Source organism: Pristis pectinata, chromosome 3 (genome assembly GCF_009764475.1).
Source record: "Pristis pectinata isolate sPriPec2 chromosome 3, sPriPec2.1.pri, whole genome shotgun sequence".
Taxonomy (NCBI): domain Eukaryota; kingdom Metazoa; phylum Chordata; class Chondrichthyes; order Rhinopristiformes; family Pristidae; genus Pristis; species Pristis pectinata.
The window spans coordinates 79,766,858-79,789,847 of NC_067407.1; the positions used below are offsets into that span (position 1 = coordinate 79,766,858).

General features: G+C 46.8%; 1 protein-coding gene across 2 annotated transcripts in view; it reads left to right on the forward strand.

Annotated features, from left to right (window-relative positions):
- mthfd1l (methylenetetrahydrofolate dehydrogenase (NADP+ dependent) 1 like) overlaps window positions 1-22,990 on the forward strand; it is a 151,919-nt gene that overhangs the window by 86,946 nt on the left and 41,983 nt on the right. For both annotated transcript variants that reach the window (XM_052011374.1, XM_052011375.1), the window contains 3 exons: window positions 1,507-1,684; window positions 20,610-20,717; window positions 21,783-21,935. In XM_052011374.1, the coding sequence (XP_051867334.1) occupies window positions 1,507-1,684; window positions 20,610-20,717; window positions 21,783-21,935 (439 nt within the window). The remainder of the gene's footprint in view (window positions 1-1,506; window positions 1,685-20,609; window positions 20,718-21,782; window positions 21,936-22,990) is intronic.

A 22,990-nucleotide genomic window follows, 5' to 3' on the forward strand; every position in this document is an offset into this window, starting at 1 on the left:
GGGGGGTGTCCTGCTGAAATTGCAGAGATACTGCATTGAGTGACCTCTCGTCTGTCAGTGAGCACCCTACCGGAGACGACAGCAGTTTGCAGTCTTCTCTGTGGCTTTTTGACTCGTTAAGTGTTCTAAATCTTCAGCTGACTTGTCAGTGCAGGGAGATAACGTTCGAGCGTGGGAATGATCAGCGAGCTGATCACTCATTCTGATCTTTCAGCACTGAACTTGATTTGTTGGGATTTACCCCAGGGGGGTTCTGCCCACCTCTCCTCCCTTTTGATCTTTAACACCACCCTTGAGTTTGTATATCCATCTAGTTCCCTTAACCACGGCACTTGACCTGATGAGCAATCTCCCAATCTCAGTTCAGATATTTTCAACTGACCTGGCACCCATGGCTTTTCAAAACATTTCCAGATGTCCACTGCCCTATGTTTAAAGAAGTGATGTTATCCTTGAATAGCCTGGCTGTAATTCAAGATTTTCCCACAGAGATGTAAATGGTTAGAATCAGTGCAGTAAGGGTAGAGGCCATTCCCCTGTCAAACCAATGCTGGCTATTGGTAAGAGCAATCTAGTTAGTTCCACTCCTGTTTTCTTGTACCGATCCAATTTCTCTCAAGGAAAACTATCTCTCCTATCGATTATTTCAAACCAAATAGATCCCCTCCAAACTTGCAATGCTCAAGTGAATACGTGGCAAGCCCTTATAACTTATTCTGCTAATTTAATCCTTTCAGCCCCAGTTTACTTTAGAAACTGCTTTAACTTCAGGCCCATGACATCGTACATTATAATCAATAACTGGGAAAGCACTAAGAAGAATAGTGCAGTGTTTCCTATTAGAGGTAAATGTAGAGCTAAATCTTTCCTCTCTGAGCTCTCAAACAATGAAAGGCAAAGAGAGGATTTGAAATTCAAGGGAAGATTGCTTGTAAATTCATTCCCACCTGTAATGCTAAATACCTTAAATAGTTGCAGAGGCCATATTTACTACTTAGCATTTCTTCCTCTCATTAGAAAGTTTAGTTGTGGGCCATCTTTCCCTTTAAGAGCATATATTGATTTCCAGTTATTTTACCCTTGGCTCTCTTACCTCTTAATGCAAAGGTTGTAGATTGAAGCTCCATTCTGGGACTTCAGTACATAATCCAACCTAATCTTTCACGGCAGTACAAGAGCACACAGTGACACTGTCATGAATGTGGATGCATATAATCTGTAAAGGCTCTGGCTCTTGTGATGTGATTAGCCATGATTTGGAAGAACTGGCAGGCAGGGTGGAGGGTACTGGTGGTTCTCCCTGGTGATCTGGCCAATATTTATCCCTGTACCCGCATCACCTAAAACATGATCTGCACATAATTGCATCGCAGTTTGCTACTTGCATGCAATCTATCTGTATTTCATACAGTTGACTTGTGACTATTTTCCAAAAATATCTTGGCTACAAAAACACCTTTGGGCCATTCTGAAAAGGGCCCTGTAACACCATTCCCTTTTCCGTAGGACTGACAGTGAAGCGGAGATTGACCTTGTCTGTAATATCGCGAAAGGCTCCGGAGCTTACGATGCTGTCCCCTGTAATCACTGGGCTGCTGGAGGCAGGGGTGCCGTACAGCTGGCCGAGGCAGTCAGGAAAGCTGCGGACCAGAAGAGCAGCTTCAGGTATCTCTATGACCTAAAGGTGAGGCTTCCTTTAAGTTCTTTGTTTAGTTCTGTCTCAATCATCCAGTATAAACAACAATTATAAAGGTCTACTTAATTTGGTGATGAGTGGTGGAAAAAATAGCCAACAAAACATTTGCAATTGCTGGAAATTAACAATGAGGATGTAATGCAGGTTGTACTGGGCTTTTGATCTGGGTGTGCATCATGGAGTTGTTGGTACCAACCAGCCGGGTGGTACTAATTCATCCACCAACGATCCAGAGTTCTTCAGCATTCCCCTGCAAACTGCAGGGAATGGCCCAGCTGTTAAACAAAGTCATAGACAGGATGGAGCCCACTGGACTTCAAGGTGTGAATTGCAGTTACATGTGACAGTAGCTTGAATAGCAATGACAGATGGCTTGACTGGCCTTTTTATATCGTGTCTCTCACATAGTCATTACCTCTCTGCAAACACACTACTTCTGAAGTGTGATCATTTTGTGCTGCAAGAAATGGGATAAGTGATTTGCTAACAGCAAGCTTCCTCAAATAGCATTGAGTTAACACCCAGATAATCTGGTTTAGGTAAAATATTTGAGCCCGGATTTGGGCTGACTGGGTTCACTGACTAACGATGCAGATTGCTGAACCGTAAACCAGGTTTTGGGCTACCTTGTAACTGGCTATTCTGAGCAAATTGCAGATGGAGCCCAGACTCTGATCTCTGGAGCCAAAGAAAAAACCACCTTGGTTTACAGATCCTATCAGATACTTTGATCAGTTGCAATTCTGCTTCAAAGTGTAGCCTCAGTCAGACCTCTTGTGCATTCTCCAGCAGATAGTCATAGAGATACGGCACAGAAACAGGCACTTCGGCCCACGGAGTCCATGCTGGCCATCAACCACCCATTTACACTAATCTTACACTTGTACAACTTTTTATTTTCCGCACGTTCTCATCAACATTCCCCCCCCCACACCCCACACAGATTCAACCACTCACCCACACACACGGGGCAAATTTACAGTGGCAAATTACCTACCAACGTATGTCTTTGAGCTATGTAAGGAAACTGGAACACTCGGAGGAAACCCATGCAATCACAGGGAGAATGTGCCAACTCCAAAGAGACAGCACCCGAGAACCTGGGTCTCTAGCAATGTAAGGCAGCAGCTCTGTGTGTTTAGAAGATCTTGCACCTTCCAAACTTTCCCCTAAGTTGTTTTTGAATTCAGCTACCTGGGACCAGTGATGAGGATCATCTTCTCAAGATCATCCATGCCTTACCTGCCAAGACCTTAAAGTATGTTTGTAGCTTCAAATGTACCTCTACCAGAGTCATGTTAAAGTGCTAGCTGTTGGCTTCATGGAGATATGAAATTTCCTGCCAACAGAGTCGTGACTGGATTTATAGCCTTTCAATCTTGTAGTGTTGACAGTGTTAGCTTTGAAATTCACAGGTAACGATTATTATCTTAGTTCTGCTCTGTACAGCAACTAGACCATGGAAAAAGTGCTTAATTTCCATAATGCACTTGTAATTCAGTTGTGAATAATAGTGTCATTATTGAAGTACAGTGGGCTTTGTTGACCAGATAATATTGATATAACCGTCTGAGTTTATTGCACCAGGCATTTGATTTTACACTGGTGCAAACAGAACTTTATTAGAATGAGCAAATAATCACTTGTTTACAAGGTGAGAAGAGCTAGGAAATTTGAAACTCTTGTGAAGCACAAAGTGAGTAAAGGTGAAGTTACTGACAAACTGGTTTTGCTCAGTTCTGGGTGTTCATCCAATGATTACCTTGAAGAATGCCTCCTCAGCGCTATTGTGGCCGCACAGGTTTAATCCCACCTCTGGCTGAAAGTTTCTGGTTTAAGGTTGTTTTTTTCCTCCTCAAACACTGGCTGGTTTCAAGAAAAAAAAAGGAATGAAGCTAGGGCAGAGCTGCTCATTATGTGAACCGAAAACTAGACTATTACAAGTAAACTCTGTTTGACATGCAGTACTGCAGCTGCTGGTAACCTGAATGCACAAACAGAAGCAGCTGGTCAGACAAGGTCTCCGAACCTGAATGTCAGTTGGTTGGTATCAGTTTCTCTGTGGTGCCTTCGGACTAGTTCATCGCTTCCAACTTTCTTCCAGGTTTTTCCTTTATTTGGTAAAATGGCCTTGGAATTGTTTTGGGAGCTAGGGTGGGACCTTCCTGGGGAGCGAGAGCGTTCTTATAGCAGACAGTGAACGAGGCAAAGCAGGGACCTGAATTAGAGAAACTCCCATCAACCAGGTCCAGGGCAGGGCTGAGTGGGAGTTTGTCAGCACATCGCTGCATTCGGGGATCATGGAAGCAAACCCATCAGTCAGCAAAGTGGCTGGGAGTTCACTGGCACTTGTGATTGGTGAGGGAACCAGCTATTTCTGGGAGAAGGCTGAATTCTGGGCCTCCCTCGCCGAGGTGGTGGGTGTCAAAGGGGAGGGATATGCGCATTGAGGTGGAGAGGCTTAGCAACAGCACAACGTTGAGCATTCCCAGTTGACAGGAGCAGGTGGTGATTCTGAAGACTTTTGCCGTGGCAATCTCCATGCCTGTGATTGATCCAAATTTGTGCAGAGGTGGTGTACAGCTGGCTAAAGTTGTCAGGCCTGATGAGCAGCAGGGGTTTCCTCCGGGTGCTCCAATACCTCTCCCAACCCAAGGATGTATGGGTTGAGAGGCTAATTGGCCACTATCAAATTGCACCCAGTGTGTGGGTGAGTGGTAGAGTGGGAGGGGGAGTGGGAAGGGAAAACAATGGGATGTAATGCAGGATTAGTGTAAATGGATGGTTAATGTTTGGTGCAGACTCGGTAAGCTGATTGGCCTGTTTCCATGCTGTATCTCTCTGATTTCATAAGGTACCTTGAACCAAAAGATGAGACTTCAAGTTCTTTGCTCACTCTCTGTCAGTAGTTTAGGAGGTTGCCGTGAGCTCTGGGGAAGGTGGAAAGGGGTGCTTCTATCAAGCCAGGAGTGAGGGCTCAAGAACCGATGGAGCAGCCGTTGTCCAAGCACAGGGGATTATTGGGTTCATGATTCCTCCTCCATTCAGCTTTCAGTTTCAATAGCCACTGCATGGGGTCTGCAGTGGGGAGGAGCTTACAGGCAGGAAAGACGCACTGCAGAAGCTTTGGAGCCTTTCTGCAAACGTGGAGTGGTGCCAAACCTGCCCTTCCTTGTGGCCATACACTCCAAACTGATGTTGGAGAGGCACCCAGCTGGACTCTTGTGGCATTAAGAGCATCAGTGGTGGTTAATGCCAATGTTCCCAGTCCTGCTCATCTCTTCTAACCAGGTGGTTCCTCTGGCTGTGGATTTGCAGCAGCCAGCACTGGTCTTCCTCTTGCCTGGTCAACATTACATTTCGGCAGCAGTAAGCCACAGCTCTTGCTGCTTTCAGCAGGCGCCTGACAACAGTGTCACGGTCGGTTGAAACAAGCCAAAATGACATCAATCACCAACCGTGCTAATGATAAAACGGAAAATGATGGAAATAGTCAGCACATTGGGGAGGGAGCATTTGCAGAGAGAAAAACAAAGTTGATGCATCGGGTGAAAGACCAGTTCGGAGTATTTTCAGATGGGTCTATTTTACTTCAGACTTCCAGCATCAGCAGTATTTTGCTTTGATAATAGGTTAGGATAAAAGTATTAGGCAGGGTTCTGGAGCTCCCCTTTACTATGAGGAGTGCCTGTGGATCTTGTTTGTCCACAGGAGGGGTGGACAGAGATTCTCCTGACATCCCATTTGGAGGAAAGCGCCCCTGCCCTCCCAACCCTCCACAGCAGTAACAGCCTGGGTAGGGTGCTCTCTCGTGGGACTTCAAGCCAAGAGCTTCCAACTCTGAGCAGGTGGTGCTACCCATTGAGCTACTTCAGATAAATAGTCTGGTACTGAGTTCATAGCATGTGTCCCTGCCACAGACTCTGCACAGTGTTCACCGCGGTGCTAGTCTGCTACGTTGGGAATTGTTGTTGTGGATGTGGACTGTAGCCAAAACAGTCAAGGTACAAGGTCTTGAAATAAACTATTATCATCCTGGGAAACATGAATGTGTTGACTATTTTGTGTTGTGCTCTCTCCCAACAGCCTGATAAATGAGTTACACAGATGTCGGGATATCTTCCATCAATGCCCCAGCTCTTAGACAGAACCCAGACCATGCATTTCAAGGTTACTGTACGTCCTTCTGCCAGTTGGATAGAATAATGGGTTAGGTGGTCGGGAGTAATAGTGTTAGTGGAGCAGGGAGGGCTTTGCGTCAGATTAGAATGTGATGGCTTGGAAAGGACTGTAAAAAGCAATGGGAAAGCTGATCTGTAATTTTATTTTAGTTTGATTCTGAAAATCAAGGTGGACTAAACTCTCTAATACTTCTCCCTATTCTTGGGGCGGGTCGGGGGCTGAGATGGAATTAGAAAATTTCTGATTGGTGAAGAAGTGGGTATGCCTATTGGGTCAGTACTGTATAGCTGAAGTTTGTTGTGGCCAGCACAAGAGGGCTTGAATTGATGGACCAGGATTTTGGTGGAGAGAGGAATTCAGTTTGGCCTTGATCAGTAGGTAGTACTCTTGCCTCTGAGTACGAACTTGAACCCACAACCTTCTGAGATATGAACACATGATCTCCTTCAGTAATTCATTGGAACGTACCATTTTAGCAGTCCCAGTGCAATACTCTGGAAGTGCTGTACTGTTTGTACCCCTTCAAGATAAGACACTAAACTGAGGCCCTGAACACTCTGTGGAGTGTTGCCATTTGAAGAAGGGGCAGTAATAGTTCTCTGTGTCCAGGCCAATGCTTATCGCTGAGTCAGCTTCATAAAAGAAATACATTTATCTGGTTACTTTCTCATTGTTGCTGGGGACTATACAGAAATGGGCACCATGGCTGCAGTTCAAGTCTACGTCATTGGCTGTAAAATTCTTTAGATTGTCATTAAGTTGCAATCCCTCTTAATGAGGCATTGTAGAAATGTAAGTTACCACCTTAGAACAGAATGAAGCAGCATTCTTGAGTCAGTTTTGTTTCTTCTGTGCTACCTCCAGTGTTTGAATGTTCATCTGTGCTTCAGTGACTGTTAATGCCCATGAGATCTTACTGGGGCTCTGGGACCATGACTTTGACTGGAATTGAACAGTACAGTTCAATTACCCATGGCCTTTCAGCAACCTATTGAGCTTCATGTTCTGTCTCCTGGCTTTTCTGGTTTGCTGTGCAGGTTTACCACTTTGCCCCACCTTGACTCCCAAATTCTCCTGCTTCCTAACTTCACAGAAGTAAAATTTCTCCCAAGAAAATGTTGGCAGGGGTGGTGGGGCAAATGTTCATTTTCAGAAGGTTTTTGTTAGGTCTTGTATAATGAGATGGCTGAAATAATTCCAGACTTCTTGTAGCAAATAATACATTTTTAGTGCATGATCCCATACATTTATAATTTATTTGCTTTAACAAGCAGATAGAAGTACCGTAGATTCAACATTTACATCTGAACACACGAAAGTGAAGATTTACATCCTGTTAAATCTTTTGTAAGACGCAGTAAATTTTTGATAATCTGTTTCAAAGGATTTGAAATTAACCACAAAACTAGATTTTCTACTAATATCAAAGAGTTCAGATTCTGTAAACTATTGACCTTTGAGAAACTAAGGTAAATAGACGAGTGACAATGAACAGATAGAGAGCAAAATTAAGTCAGAGGCATATGAAGTAATGCATTTCCATGAGAAAATTAAGTACAGGCAATGCAAACTGATTTAACTTTAAAGGCTGCAGGGACAGAGAGACGTAGGGTTTGATGCAAAAACAACTTGGGTGGAAGGACCAGATCATATGACTAAAAAAAATCAAAACTGGGCCCATAGCTTTACAAGTAAAGGTATCAGGAATTAAAGGAAGTTATGTGAAATGTTTAGGACTGGTTAGCTGGAGCATTGTGTACAATTCTGTACCTGCTGCTCTCTAGTTTAAACAATAGGAAAAGCAGTGCTGAAAGTAGCAAGGGCACATAAAGTACTCAGGGTGGCAGAATTTACTGCCCATCCTCGTGGTTTGGTAGCACCACCAACAGCACCCTAGCTGGCTGAGTCCTGAAGGATGTAGCTGCCAGACTCTGTACGGGGCAGGTGATGAGTGAAGCAACGTGAGAGGTAAACCTGTGGGGGAAGGGAGAAGGGTGGTGTCATCCTTAACCAAAAACTCAAATAGGCTACCCACACACTGTGACGACAGGAATAGGTCAGAGGCTGGGTATCCTGCAGTGAGTGACTCGCATCCTGACACCCAAAGCCTTTCCGTTATCTAAAAGGCACAAGTCAGGAGTGTGATAGAATGCTCACCATTTGCCTGGATGAGTGCAGTGCCAACAACTCTCAAGAAACTCAATCCATCCAGAACAAAGCACTTGATTGGCACCCCATCCACCACACTGAACATTCATTCCCTCCACCATTGATGCACAGTGGCTGTAGTATGCGCATTTACAAAATGAACTTACTGGACTAGGCTACACCAACAGCATCTCCCAAACCCCTGATTTCTACCACCGAGGACAGTAAGTGCATCGGGAAATCCTTGCTCGTCCATCCTGAAAAGTGAATAAATAATGCAAAACAATACTCTTTTAAGGATGTTAAGTCCTTGAAAAGAGTAAGGAAGGGATGTACTGAAATGTTACCAGGGATGAGGGCTTGATGTGCATGGAAGAACTGAAGAAGTTGGGGGTCAACTAGGGGAACTTTCATCATTGAGAGAGGCTTAAAAAGAGTGGACAGGGAGGAACTATTCCTACTGGCAGAAAGGCCAGAGACTCAACAATCCTGAAAGGGTGACAGAAGAACATTTCACACATGCTCAAAGGGAATTTAACGTCTGCTTAACAGGAAAATGTATGAAAGGCAATGGGAAAAGAATAGATGAGTGGGGCTAATTGGTGGTTCTGAGGACTGACATAGGAAGGAATATAAGATCATAGGCTGCTTTGTGTGTTGTGATCTAATTTTTTAAAAAAACGAACTTTGAACAATGTTTAGTTAAAATGGATACTTAGCTCAAGAGGCTTCAGCAAGAGGAGGCGGAGGCTAAGGTAAGTCTCTGGTAAGTTTCTTCCTTTGGTTTTTCCTGTAGTGCCAGGCCAGAGTAATTAGAATGGCTCCAGGGTCAGTGGTGTGTTCATCTTGTGAAATGTGGGAGTTCTGGGAGACTGCCAATCTCCCCGATAGCTACATCTGCACGAGATGCATCCAGCTGCAGCTCCTTACAGACCACGTTAGGGAACAGAAGATGCAGTTGGATGACCTTCAGCTCCTATGGAGAATGAGGAGTTTATAGATAAGAGCCATGGGGAGGCAGTCACTCCTAAGCTGCAGGAGACAGGTAGCTGGGTGACTGTCAGGAGAGGGAAGGAGAACAGGCCGGTAGTGCAGAGTACCCTGTGGCCGTTCCCCTCAATAACAGGTGTACCGCTTTGGGTACTGTTAGTGGGGGGAGGGACAACCTACCAGGGGAAAGCTGCAGTGACCAGGTCTCTGGCACTGAGCCTGGTTGTGTGGCGCAGGAGGGAAGAAGGGAGAAGTGGAGAATGGTAGTGATAAGGGATTAAATACAAAGGGCGGCAGACAGGAGACTTCTGGATGGTATGTTGCCTCCTGGGTGCCAGGTTCTGGGATGCCTCTGGTTGGGTCCACAGCATTCTGAAGGGGGAAGGCAAATAGACAGAGGTCGTGGTACATATTGGTACCAATGACACAGGTAGGAGAAGAGATGAGGTCCTGAAGAGGGAATACAGGGAGCCAGGTAGGAAGTTGAAAAGCAGGACCTCAAGGGTAGTAATCTCCAGATTGCTGCCTGTGCCACGTGCCAGTGAGGGTAAGAATAGGTTGATTTGGCAGATGAATATGTGGCTGAGGAGTTGGTGCAGGGGGCAGGGTTTCAGATTTGTTGATCATTGGGATCTGTCCTGGGGAAGGTACGAACTGTACAAAAGGCACAGGTTACATCTGAACTGGAGGGGGACCAATATTCTTGAGGGCAGGTTTTCTGGAGCTGTTTGTGGGGGCCGGGTTTAAACTAGCTTGGCAGGTGGATGGGAACCCGGGTGATAGGTTAGACGTTGGTGCATTTAGTGTACAAGCAGATGCAGAGTGTAGAATGACTGTGAGGAAGGATAGGCAGTTGAAAGGGCAAAATTGCCATCAGTGGAATGGGCTGAAGTGTGTCTACTTTAATGTGAGAAGTATCAGGAACATGGATGATGAATTTAGAGCAAGGGTAAGTATATGGAACTATGAAGATGTGGCCGTAACAGAGACTTGGCTGTCACAAGGGCAGGAATAGCTGCTGGACATTCTGGAGTTTAGATGTTTCACAAAAGGACAGGGACTGAGGTAAAAGTGGTGAGGGAGTGTCTTTGCTGATGAGGGACAGTGTCTCAACTATAGAAAGGGAGGACATCCTGGAGGGATTACCTACTGAGTCTGTGGGTGGAAGTCAGAAACAGGAAGGGAGTGATCACTCTATTGGAGTATTCTACAGATCCCCCAATAGCAGCAGAGACACTGAGGAGCAGATTGGGAGGCAGATTTTGGAGACGTGCAATAATAACGGGGTTGTTATCATGGGTGATTTCAACTTCCCCGATATTGATTGTCACCTTCTTAGTGTAAAGGGGATAGATGGGGCAGAGTTTGTTAGGAGTGTCCAGGAAAGATTCCTGACACAGAAAGTGGACAGACCGACTGGAGGAGAGGCCATACTGGACCTGGTACTAGACAATGATCTCTCGGAGAGAGAGCATTTTGAAAATAGTAACAATAACTCCTTGATCTTTACCATAGCCTTGGAGAAGGATAGGAGCAGGTGATATGGGAAAGTATTTAACTGGGGGAGGGGGAATTATGATGCTATTAGACAAGAACTTTGGAGCGTAAATTGAAAACACATGTTCTTGGTGAAGTGCACAGTGGAAATGTAGAGGTTGTTTATGGAGTACTTGAGTGAACTTCTGGATAGGTTCATCCCATTGAGGCACGGGAAGGATAGTAGAGTGAAGGAACCGTGGTTGACAAAAGACGTAGAATGTCTTCTCAAGAGGAAGAAAGAAGCTTACCTGAGGTTTAGAAAGCAAGGATCAGTTAGAGCTCTGGAGAGTTACAAGGTAGCCAGGATGGAGCTTAAGAATGGACTTAGAGCTAGAAGGGGGCATGAGAAGTCCTTGGCAAGTAGGATAAAGGAAAACCCCAAGGCATTCTACACGTATGTGAAGAATAGAAGGATGACTAGGGTTAGGGTAGGATTGATCAGGGATAAAAGAGGAAACATGTGCCTGGAGTCAGAAGAGGTAGGGGAGATCTTTAATGAATACTTTCCTTCAGTATTCACCAGTGAGAGAGACCTTGACATTTGAGGATGGCGTACAACAGGCTGATACGCTGGAGGATGTTGACGTGAGGAAAGAGGATGTGCCGGAACTTTTGAAAGACATTAGGATAGATAAGTCACAGGGACCAGACGGGATATATCCAAGGTTATTACAGGAAGCGAGGGAAGAGATTGCTGTGCCTTTGACGATGATCTTTGCATCCTCACTGGCCACAGGAGTAGTGCCAGATGATTGAAGGGTGGCAAATGTTGTTCCTTTGTTCAAGAAAGGGGGCAGGGATAACCCTGGGAATTATAGGCCAGTGAGTCTTACTTCAGTGGTGGGCTGATTACTGGAAGAGATTCTTAGAGAGTGGATTTATGGGCATTTGGAGAAGCATAGGCTGATTAAGGGCAGTCAACATGGCTTTGTGAGGGGCAGGTCGTGCCTCACGAGCCTGATTCAATTCTTTGAGGATGTGACAAAGCACATTGATGAAGGTAGAGCAGTGGATATGGTGCACGTGGATTTTAGTAAGGCATTTGATAAGGTTCGTCATGGAGGGCTCATTCAGAAAGTCAGGAGACATGAGATCCAGGGAAACTTGGTTGTGTGGATTCAGAATTGGCTTGCCCATAGAAGACACGGTGTGGTGGTAGATGGAGCGAGTTCTGCCTGGAGGTCAGTTCCCAGTGGTGTTCCCCAGGGATCTGTTCTGGGACCCCTGCTCTTTGTGATTTTTATAACTGACTTGGATGAGGATGTGGAAGGGTGTGTTAGTAAGCTTGCTGATAACACGAAGGTTGGTGGTGTTGTGGATAGTGTAGAGGGTTGGTGTAGTGTTGTGAAATAGATTCGCGGTCTCGGAAGGCAAGGACTCTGAACACAGTCTGGAGAGGAATGATTTATTTACAAAAGACGAACGTGGGAAAATGGTAACGGGGACATAATTTTAAGGTGATTGGAGGAAGGTATAGGAGGGTATCAGAGGCAAGTATTTTACACAGAGATTGGTGGGTGCGTGGAATGCACTGCCGGCAGAGGTTGTGGAGGCAGATACATTAGGGACATTTAAGAGACTCTTAGATAGCCGCATGAATGATAGAAAAATGGAGGGCTCTGTGGGAGGGAAGGGTTAGATTTTAGAGCAGGATAAAATGTCGGCACAACATTGTGGACCAAAGGGCCCGTACTGTGCTGTTGTGTTCTGAACAGTATTGGGAGTGAGCAGGACTGCGAATACAATGTTTTGCTATTGGAATAAGATTTTTGGTGACTGGTTTTCTTGTTTCTGGGCTGGAGACTTGCCTAGTGGTGATTTAAATGAATCAGCAGTGGGTGACCTGTGCTTAGTGTTTACTTTGTTTTTTTTAAGGTGTAATGTTGTTGAATGCAATCTTTGTTTTGGACTAATTCATCTGCAGTCTACAGTCATACTTAAATCATTTATTTCCTCAGAAATTAAATTATTCAAATATTTCAATCAATCAACCAATCTAATTAAAGTGGCCTAATTTTAAGAAATATTAAGGGAATACACTGGAGCCATTTAATAACAAAAAATTGACCCACTGATTCAACATCGATCAAATGACTTGGTCCTGCCCCTTTCCCTTCATGTTTTATTTTCTTTCAACATATGTGCTGATGCTCTTTGGCTCAATTTAAGGAACTTTATTTATGGATGCTCAGACAACTAAAAGTGCCACTTTTGTCCTGGTTGTGGTAATAGTGTCTTCAAACTCAGAACTGATGATTGTGGCTCAATGGTTTACACTTCACTCCAGAGACTTGAGCAAATAATCCAGGGTAACATTCCACTTCATCCTGATGAAGGGTCTCGGCCCAAAGTGTCGACTATTCATTTCCCTCAATCGATGCTGCCTGACCTGCTGAGTTCCTCCAGCATTTTGTGTTCGTTGCTCCAGATTTCCAGCATCTGCAGTCTCTCTTGCACCTCCATCAATGAGGTGCTGTTTTTCAGAGATCTTAAACTGAGGTTGCATCAACTCTCTTGGTGTGCATGTAAAAGTTTGCACTCCACAAACAAAAGGATTTCTCCCAGTGTCCCTCCTAAGAATCATAACCACGAATATCTGATCATTATCACATTGCTGTCTTGTGGGAGCTTGCTCTGTGCAAATTAACTGGAACATTTCAAACTATACAGTGATGACTGACTACGTTTCATAATTTTTTCATTAACTGCAAAGCCTTTTCTGTTATGAGATCATGAAATGTGCTATAGAACTGCAAAGCTACTAACACACAAAGTGAGGTTTGGTTGGTTGGCACAGTGGACCAGCTGGAAGAGCCACTGCCTCACCACACTAGAAGCAAGTGTTCAGTCCTGACCTCGGGTGCTGTCTCTGCATTCTCCCTGTGACCGTGTGGGTTTCCTCTGGGTGCTCCGGTTGCCTCCCACATCCCAAAGATGTAGGTTGGAAGGTTAATTAACTGCTGTAAGTTGCCTGTTGTGAGTGGTAGAAACTGGGGGGATCTGATGGGAATGTGGGGTGAATAAAAAAAAGGGGTTAATGTAGGATTAGTGTAAATGGATGGTTGATGGTCAGTGTGCACTTGGTGGGCCGAAGGGCCTGTTCTGTGCTGTATCTCTGATTATTCTGAAAATCTAATTGAAATTTTAAAGAACTGCTCTAGTATTCAGAGCTGAAAATACTGGCAGTGCCAATTACCTTGGAAAGTTCAAGTATACAGAATGGCCAGCTGGAATCGATCTGAATTGGAACTGGAAGGGAAGCGAAGGTGTCCAGAAGAATCGGTAAATGAGGCTGTCAGGGAGACTGATCTATTACTGTGTATTCACAGTGAGCTGGGAAGTATTCAGGTCATACTAGTGGGGAAGTGTTAATAATAACTCTGGGAATTGGCTCTGAATTAAGAGAATTAATTGGCTGTGTGGCAGTCAGATGATGTGATCCTTACTAACTTGGGAAAGGTGGGAATGTGGACTCGATAGGCTCTCGAGGTTTATGAAATATATTCCCCTCCCAGGTGCCAAGGGAGTACTGTATTGTCTGAGGTGCCCCCTTTTGGATGAGACTAAATCGGGGTCCCTCTACCCTTGGATGGAATTGAAAGATCCCACAACACACAGAAAAGTAGTGGGGGCCTCCTCCCTGTTGTCATGTACATTATTAACCTCTTGACCGAACTTCCTCAACCAGGTTATCTGATCATTTGTCACATTTGTTTGAGGCAGTTTTGTGCATGTGAAATCACTGATCACCATTGTAATATGGGAAAAACCTTGTACTTCTGAAGTACTGGCTTTTGAGTATGTTGAGGTTGTGAGCAGATAAATCAATGTATTTTAATGAGAAATGATGAATATGTGGCGACTCACCGTCTAGTCGGGCGAACCGGCTCGGCAGTCGGGTCGCGCGGCGTCGGAGCGACGAGGCCCAAGATGGCGGCGGGCCTCGTCTTTCCGAGCGACGGGGAGAACCCGCGCGCGGGAAAGTCCTGATGACGTAGGACTTACGTCATTGCCGGTTGTTTTGGGCGGGAACATTCTCCCTTAAAGGGCCCGCGCAAGGCGGGAAAATAAACCAGTTCTGTTTGGCAATCCTCCGAGTAGAGTCTTGTTTTATTCCGCGGTAGCAACCGCTACATTGGTGACCCCGACGGTCCAAACGGCTTTTGGACCCGCGAAATGGACGACAGCGCAGCAGCCAACGCAGTGGCCCTCAAGCTGCCCACCTTTTGGACACTTCGGCCCGGCGTCTGGTTTGACCAGGCCGAAGTGCAATTCCACCTTCGGCAGATCACCTCCGACTCCACGAAGTACTACCATGTGGTTAGCTCTCTGGACCAGGAGACAGCCGCCCAGGTTGGAGACTTCATCCAGTCGCCTCCGGACGAAGATAAGTACCCGGCTTTCAAAGACCTTTTGATCAGGACCTTCGGCCTCTCCCGTCGTGAGCGCGCCGCCCGCCTGCTTCATCTGGATGGCCTGGGGGACAGATCCCCATCCGCCCTAATGAAGGAGATGCTGGCATTGGCCGAGGGACACAAGCCATGCCTGATGTTCGAACAGGCCTTCCTCGAACAGCTCCCCGATGACGTCCACTTGTTGTTAGCTGACGCCGACTTCAGCAACCCCCGTGAGGTGGCCGCCCGGGCAGATGTCCTGTGGAGGGCCAAGCGCGAGAGCGGTTCGTCCGTTAGTCAAATCACCAGGCCGCGAACCCAACGCCCGCCTCGCCTGGCCCCAGCAACCGAGCAGCCACGCCCCAGGAACGCAGACGACGACACGGGTGACCAGCTGTGCTTCTACCATCAGAGGTGGGATGCGGAGGCCCGTCGATGCCGCCCACCCTGCAAGTTTCAGGGAAACGCCAGGGCCAGCCGCCGCTGATGGCTACGGCGGCTGGCCGCCGACAGAGCCTCCTCTTCGTTCAGGACAAGAAATCTGGACGGCGTTTCCTCATTGATACTGGAGCGGAGGTCAGTATTTTGCCCCCGACAGGCCGCAACACTTGTGACAGGCCACCAGGTCCTCTACTCAATGCCGCCAACGGTACAACGATACGGTCTTTCGGCACCCGTACGCTTCAATTACACTTTGGCGGCAGCCGTTTTACCTGGACCTTTACCTTTGCCACCGTCGCCCGACCACTCCTAGGAGCCGATTTCCTTCGGGCCCACAACCTGTTAGTTGACCTGCGAAGGAAGCGGTTAGTCCACTCTAGCACTCTCTGGACCTATCCCCTGGGAGAAATCAGCCCACCAGCCCCGCGCCTGGACTCCATTTCCCTTTCTGGCGACGATTTTTCCAAGCTCCTAGCCGAATTCCCATCGATTTTGGCACCTTCGTTTACAAATTCTAGGCCCACACACGGGGTACGACACCACATCATTACCACAGGGCCACCCCTTCATGCCCGAGCACGACGATTACCTCCAGACAAGCTCCGCCTGGCAAAGGAAGAGTTCCGTCACATGGAGGAGCTGGGGATTGTTCGCAGGTCAGACAGCCCCTGGGCCTCCCCCCTGCACATGGTCCCCAAAGCCACCGGAGGGTGGAGGCCCTGCGGCGACTACCGCAGGCTGAATGACGCCACCACCCCGGACCGCTATCCCATCCCTCACATCCAGGACTTCGCAGCGAACTTACACAGGGCCCGCATCTTTTCCAAAGTGGACCTCGTTAGGGGATACCACCAAATCCCGGTCCATCCGGATGACGTCCCCAAAACTGTGATTATCACCCCATTCGGCCTGTTCGAATTCCTTCGGATGCCGTTCGGCCTTAAGAACGCCACGCAGACCTTCCAGCGGCTGATGGACGCGGTAGGCCGAGACCTGGACTTCGTGTTCATTTACTTGGACGACATACTGATCGCCAGCCGTAACCGCCAGGAACACCTTTCCCACCTCCGCCAGCTGTATTCACGCCTCCGCGATTTCGGCCTCACGATTAACCCATCCAAGTGCCAATTTGGACTTGACTCTATCGATTTCCTCGGCCACAAAATCACCAGCGACGGGGCAACACCCCTACCCGCCAAGGTGGATGCTATCCGCCATTTTGCCCGCCCCGACACAGTCAAAGGCCTACAGGAATTCCTTGGGATGGTCAACTTTTACCATCGTTTCATCCCTGCAGCAGCCCGTATCATGCGCCTTCTGTTCTCGCTGCTGGCTGGTAAGGGCAAGGACATCACCTGGACTGACGAGGCTGCGGCTGCTTTCGTTAAGGCCAAAGACGCCCTGGCAGACGCCACGATGCTGGTACACCCCAGGACTGACGTCCCGACTGCCCTCACGGTAGACGCGTCCAACACCGCGGTGGGTGGGGTACTGGAACAGCTACTCGAAGGCCGCTGGCAACCCTTGGCATTTTTCAGCAAGCACCTTAGACCGCCCGAACTGAAGTACAGCGCTTTTGATCGGGAACTTCTAGTGCTGTATCTGGCGGTCCAGCATTTCCGATACTTTCTAGAAGGCAGGCCTTTCACCGCTTTCACCGATCATAAGCCTCTGTCCTTTGCCTTCTCCAAAGTCTCCGATCCCTGGTCAGCTCGTCAGCAGAGACATTTATCCTACATTTCCGAGTTCACAACTGACATCCAACATGTCTCCGGAAAGGATAATGTCGTTGCTGATGCACTTTCCAGACCAACCATCCACAACCTATCCTTGGGTGTCGACTACACGGCCCTAGCTGACGCACAGCAAGCCGACGACGAACTGCCCAGCTACAGAACCGCAGTCTCGGGTCTGCAGCTCTGAGATTTCTTGGTTGGTCCAGGTCAGCGGACCCTACTTTGCGACGTTGCGACTGGTCAGCCCCGCCCTATAGTCCCTGCAGCCTGGCGGAGACGAGTTTTTGACTCGGTACATGGGTTGGCGCACCCGTCCATCAGATCTACTGTCCGACTGGTCACCAGCAAGTTTGTCTGGCATGGCCTGCACAAACAGGTCAGTGAGTGGGCCAGGACTTGTCCGCACTGCCAGACGTCAAAAATCCAGCGACACACCAAGGTCCCACCACAGCAGTTCGAGCCTACCCGTAGGAGGTTCGACCACATACACGTCGACCTCGTGGGCCCTCTGCCGGTTTCAAGAGGAGCCCGGTACCTCCTTACCATCGTGGACCGGTTCACGAGGTGGCCTGAGGCAACCCCCCTGACTGACATCACAACTGATTCCTGCGCCCGGGCGCTGCTCACAACTTGGGTCTCACGTTTTGGCGTTCCGGCCCAATCACTTCAGACAGAGACACCCAATTCACTTCCAGTCTCTGGGCTGCATTAGCGAACCTGCTAGGGACGCAGCTGCACACCACCACAGCCTACCATCCTCAATCAAACGGGTTGGTGGAACATTTTCACCACCATCTGAAATCGGCCTTGATGGCCCGCCTGAAGGGTCCTAACTGGGTTGACGAGCTGCCTTGGGTCCTGCTCGGCATACGCACTGCCCCCAAAGAAGACCTCCGCACTTCGTCAGCTGAGCTTGTATACGGGGCGCCACTAGTTGTCCCCAGGGATTTCATACCTGCCCTTCGGGACCAAGGGGAACAACCCCCAGCAGTCCTACAAAGACTGCGTGAGAAGCTTGGCACCTTGGCCCCGATTCCCACCTCACGGCACGGTCAAGCCCCATCCTGCCAGCCCAAGGAACTACGGGACTGTAAGTTTGTTTTTGTTCGCAGGGGCACACCTTGGGCACCATTGCAACGACCATATGAGGGACCATTCCGAGTCATACGGAATAACGGATCCACTTTTATTTTGGACGTTGGAGGCAGGGAACAGGTTTTCACGGCAGACCTCCTCAAACTGGCCCATTTGGATCTGCAACAGCCTATCGAGGTTGCCACGCCGCGACGCAGAGGCCGCCCCCCTAAGCGGCAGCTGGCACAGCCCACGGACCTTGGGGACTGTCTCGCCGGTTCTGGGGGGGGTTGTGTGGCGACTCACCGTCTAGTCGGGCGAACCAGCTCGGCAGTCGGGTCGCGCGGCGTCGGAGCGACGAGGCCCAAGATGGCAGCGGGCCTCGTCTTTCCGAGCGACGGGGAGAACCCGCGCGCGGGAAAGTCCTGATGACATAGGACTTACGTCATTGCCGGTTGTTTTGGGCGGGAACATTCTCCCTTAAAGGGCCCGCGCAAGGCGGGAAAATTACCCAGTTCTGTTTGGCAATCCTCCGAGTAGAGTCTTGTTTTATTCTGCGGTAGCAATCGCTACAAATATGCCATTTAATTAATGAAGAGAAAACCTAATGTGGTATTTCTTGTGGAAAGGTATGCACTAAATGGACAGGAAGACGAAATATTTATTGTTTATTTTTTTTCCAAAAAAGTGCTTAATGTTCACATTGTTGTCAAAGTTTTATTTGGAAGTACCCAAAAATGTTGCTGCCCTTGAAGATTGAAATATGCTGTCACTGTTAATACATTCAGTGACCTATGGTGGCAGTGCTGCTTGCCTCTTGATGCAGGAGTTATAAGCAGAATTTCCTGCTTCTGTCCTGATATGCCTGCATTGAATCCTGATACCAAGTAGAGTGGTGATGAATCACATTCTACTCAGTGTATGTATTTCTTAAATCACCGGATCTTGGCAGTGTATTATGTTTTTCCTTTAAGCTCAAACACACTTACTGTATGACACAGTTGTATATTCTCTCTCTCTTGCCCTCTGGGTCACAAACTTGTAATTCAGCAATAATTTAAGTTAGATGTAAGATATCTTTATTTGTCACATGTACATTGAAATGCATCTTTTGCTTAAGATGTTCTTGGGGCAGCCCGCAAGTGTCGCCATGCTTCTGACACCAACATAGCATGCCCACAACTTCCTAACCTGTACATCTTTGGAATGTGGGAGGAAACCGGAGCGCCCGGAGGAAACCCACGCAGACATGGGCAGAACAAACAAACTCCTTACAGACTGGCTGGAATTGAACCCGGGTCGCTGGCGCTGTAATAACGTTACGCCAGCCACTACACTACCGTGCCTGCAAAGTTTGTCCCATTTTCTGTCTGTCGCCATGAGATACAAGGTCTAATTGGAGCCCTTGCTACTGAAACGGAATACCTTTGTGTAGCACAGCTCTTCTGACAAATTTTCACAACAAAAGAATTGTTTTATATTCTACTCCCTTTTGAAAGTTGCCATGAAATCTTTCTACCAGGTTTCCATTCAGCAGCATCTAAACAGCACCATTTGTCTTTGACTCTTGTAATCAAATCTATTTCCTCTGGTTACTGAGGTGGCACTTGTTACCAGGCATCCTTGTGGAAACTCATTCTTTAGTCTAGCGAAGCTCCTCATAATTTTCCACACCTCTTTTAAATTTTACTATAGTCTTCCCTGCTCTCTCATAACCCTAGATCTCATACCTGGTATTGTTCCATTTAGACCACCCTCATTTCCATCAAGGTCATGCATTATGGCAGAAAAATAATGCCCAGAATTTGGATCAATGCTGTGGCTCCGGTCCAACCCAGTTATTTACAAAGATTTAATATAACTTCCACTTATAAAGCCCAGGAAGTAGTCTGGTTTGTTCGTGGTCCAGAGCATTTAACCTTCACCATCAGATTTGCAAAGTGATGCATATAGGTGTCTCTTGGCAGCACAACTAGTAGAGCTGCTTCCTCACAATGTCAGAGGCCCAGGTTAAATCCTGACCTCGGGTGATGTCTGCGTGGAGTTTGCACATTCTCCCTGTGATCACGTGGATTTCCTCCAGGTGTGTTTCCTCCCACACCCCAAAGCCTTGCATTGGTAGGCTAATTGGCCACTATAAGTTGTCCCTGGTGTGTAGGTGAGTGATAGAATCTGGGTGAAGTTGATGAGAATGTGGGGAGAATAAAAGTGGGCTTAACATAGGATGAGTTTAATTGGGTAGTTGACCGGTTTGCATGGACTCGGTGGGTAGAGGGGCCCAATTCTCTGCTAAATCTCTCAATGATTCTTTTCCTGCGCCACTTTAAAATGATGCAGATATTTGTGTTGTCTATCTCTCCCAATTGTTTTTTTCCCAATTACAGTAGTTCCCCATTTGCCTCTTCACAGATGCCCATCGTGGAAAAGATTCGCACAATAGCCCAGGAGGTGTATGGGGCTGAAGATATAGAGCTCTCTCCCCAAGCTCAGTCCAAGGTGGATCTGTATGTCAGTCAGGTGAGAAGAGTCTGATGAGCAAGTAGCATTATGCTAACTTGGGTGGTTTGTCTATCAATGAAGACTTGGATATGTAAAGAATTTTGATCTGTGATCAGTGTTGGTACATGCTGTAAGTCCAGAGCCCAATGGCCATGTGGAACCTCTGAGAAGTGAAATTCATCAAGAACTTCAGTAGTTCTTTTAGAAGACTTGAGCCTAGGCTGTGTTGGCATCAAGTGGGAGACTTTTGGAGAGGGATTGCCACGGAAGAGTTAGTTTGGCTGTGTGCACGGAGGGTTAAGCTACCTCATCCATCGACTTTTAGAAAGGGGAAAATACAATTCCTCACACTTAGCAAAGTAACAGATAAGAGAGTCGAGAGATGAGTTTCACCGTATAGTCAGAAATCACTGCTGACAGATTTATACGTTTATTCCATTAATTCTTTCATTGACGCATACACATTGGAGGGAAGCCAGAGAATCTGAGTGTATAGGAAAGTGATTTGTTCAGATCCATTTCACATAGGAATAAGGTTTTTCATCTTCAATGTACATACTCAAAAAAAAAGTCTGTAATTTAAAAGTTGCTTCTGAGATCGTGGTTGAGAGCCACTCTTGAGAGGCAGAGGTTCCAGGATTTTGACCTTGTGTTGCTGATTATATATACAGTAAATGTCAGTCGCGTTGTGCCTTTTAGACAACTTGTTTCTCATGCATCTGCTGCCTTTGCTTTTGTTGCCTTCCCAGGTAGGATCTCAGGTTATACCAACCGTGTTTGTATCCCAAGATGGGATACAGAGTTGATATAAGAACCCAGTATTTGTAGACTCCTCACAACCACCTGCTTCTGTGCTGTAAACTCCATGTATTTAGGAATTTTAAGATGGGTCCTTTGGAGGGTTGACAGTTTGGCATATACGAAACATGCAGTTGTTGGCTGACATTTTTGTACTCGAAGATGATTGCTCTGCCCTTTTATGGGAACTGTCTCTTTGCCCTTGCTAGTCTGTGGGTACATTATGTGAGATATTCATGCCTGCTGTTGTGCTGTCAATGACCAATATTCCTTCTCCTAACACAGGGCTTCGGAGAACTGCCAATCTGCATGGCAAAGACCCATCTGTCACTGTCGCATCAGTCTGAGCGAAAGGGAGTTCCCAGTGGTTTTATTCTGCCGATCCGGGATGTGCGTGCCAGTATTGGGGCTGGCTTTATCTACCCACTGGTGGGCACGGTAGGTGATTAACCAAAAAAGGCAGCAGTTGCAACAAACCAAATAAGAAATGTCTCAATCCGTCCTTTGTTATTAACAGAGGAACAAAATGTTTTATGAGATAATAGCCAAAAGGAAAAGAGGAGGCATGATGGGAAATATCTTCCCTTTGGGATGTCCTGTGATTGAGAAAGGTGCTAAATTAAAGCATGTTGTTACTTTATATCTACAACCAATTAATCTCTTGCCAATGTAAAATTGGTCCATATTTTGGAAGAGCAACTAGGATCCAATACTTTTTGGTTAAATATTTGGACTAACGGGAAAAACTGGGATTATTCTCCTCCTGGAACAGTACCTGGCATTAATAGAAGGAGATCACCTAGAATTCATTGAGGAACCAGTAACAGGGCACTTGAAAGAGAATATTATTATTGGGCAGTGTCAACATGAATTTATGAAGGGGAATTCTATTAAGTTTGAGGTAGTAACCAGCAGAATAGATGAGGGCAAACCAATAAATATGAACTTCCACAAGGCCTTCAATAAGGTGATGCACACAAGGTTATTAAACAAAATTAGAATACGTGGGGTGGTTATGGACATAACAGGGAGTAGAAGTAGGTAGTTTTCGAGTTAGGAGACTAGCCAGTAGAATGCCGTAAGGATCAGTGTTGGGACCCCACTGTGTATGTTACAGGCAGAGATTTATAGATACTTGGACCTTAAGGGAATTGAGAGAGTTGGGGCTCGTACACAAAAGTGATGCTGAGATCAACCACTGTTTATTGAATGATGGAGCTGGTGTGAGGGACCAACTGGCTTGATGCTCTTAATTCTTGAGGAACATTTAATGGTTAAAAATCGTGAAGCATTTTGATGGAGTAGATTGGAGAAACGTTGTCAGTGGAAGAAAAAAGGATGACTAAAGGCATAGGAGTCTGGTAAATTGCAAAGAACTAGAGGCAAGAGGAGGGTTTTTGAAATACATTGCCTTAAAGCAAAATAGCAATGGATTCAATTATTACATCCATAAAGGAACTGGGATTTGCTTGAAAGGGGGAATGTTTACCTGT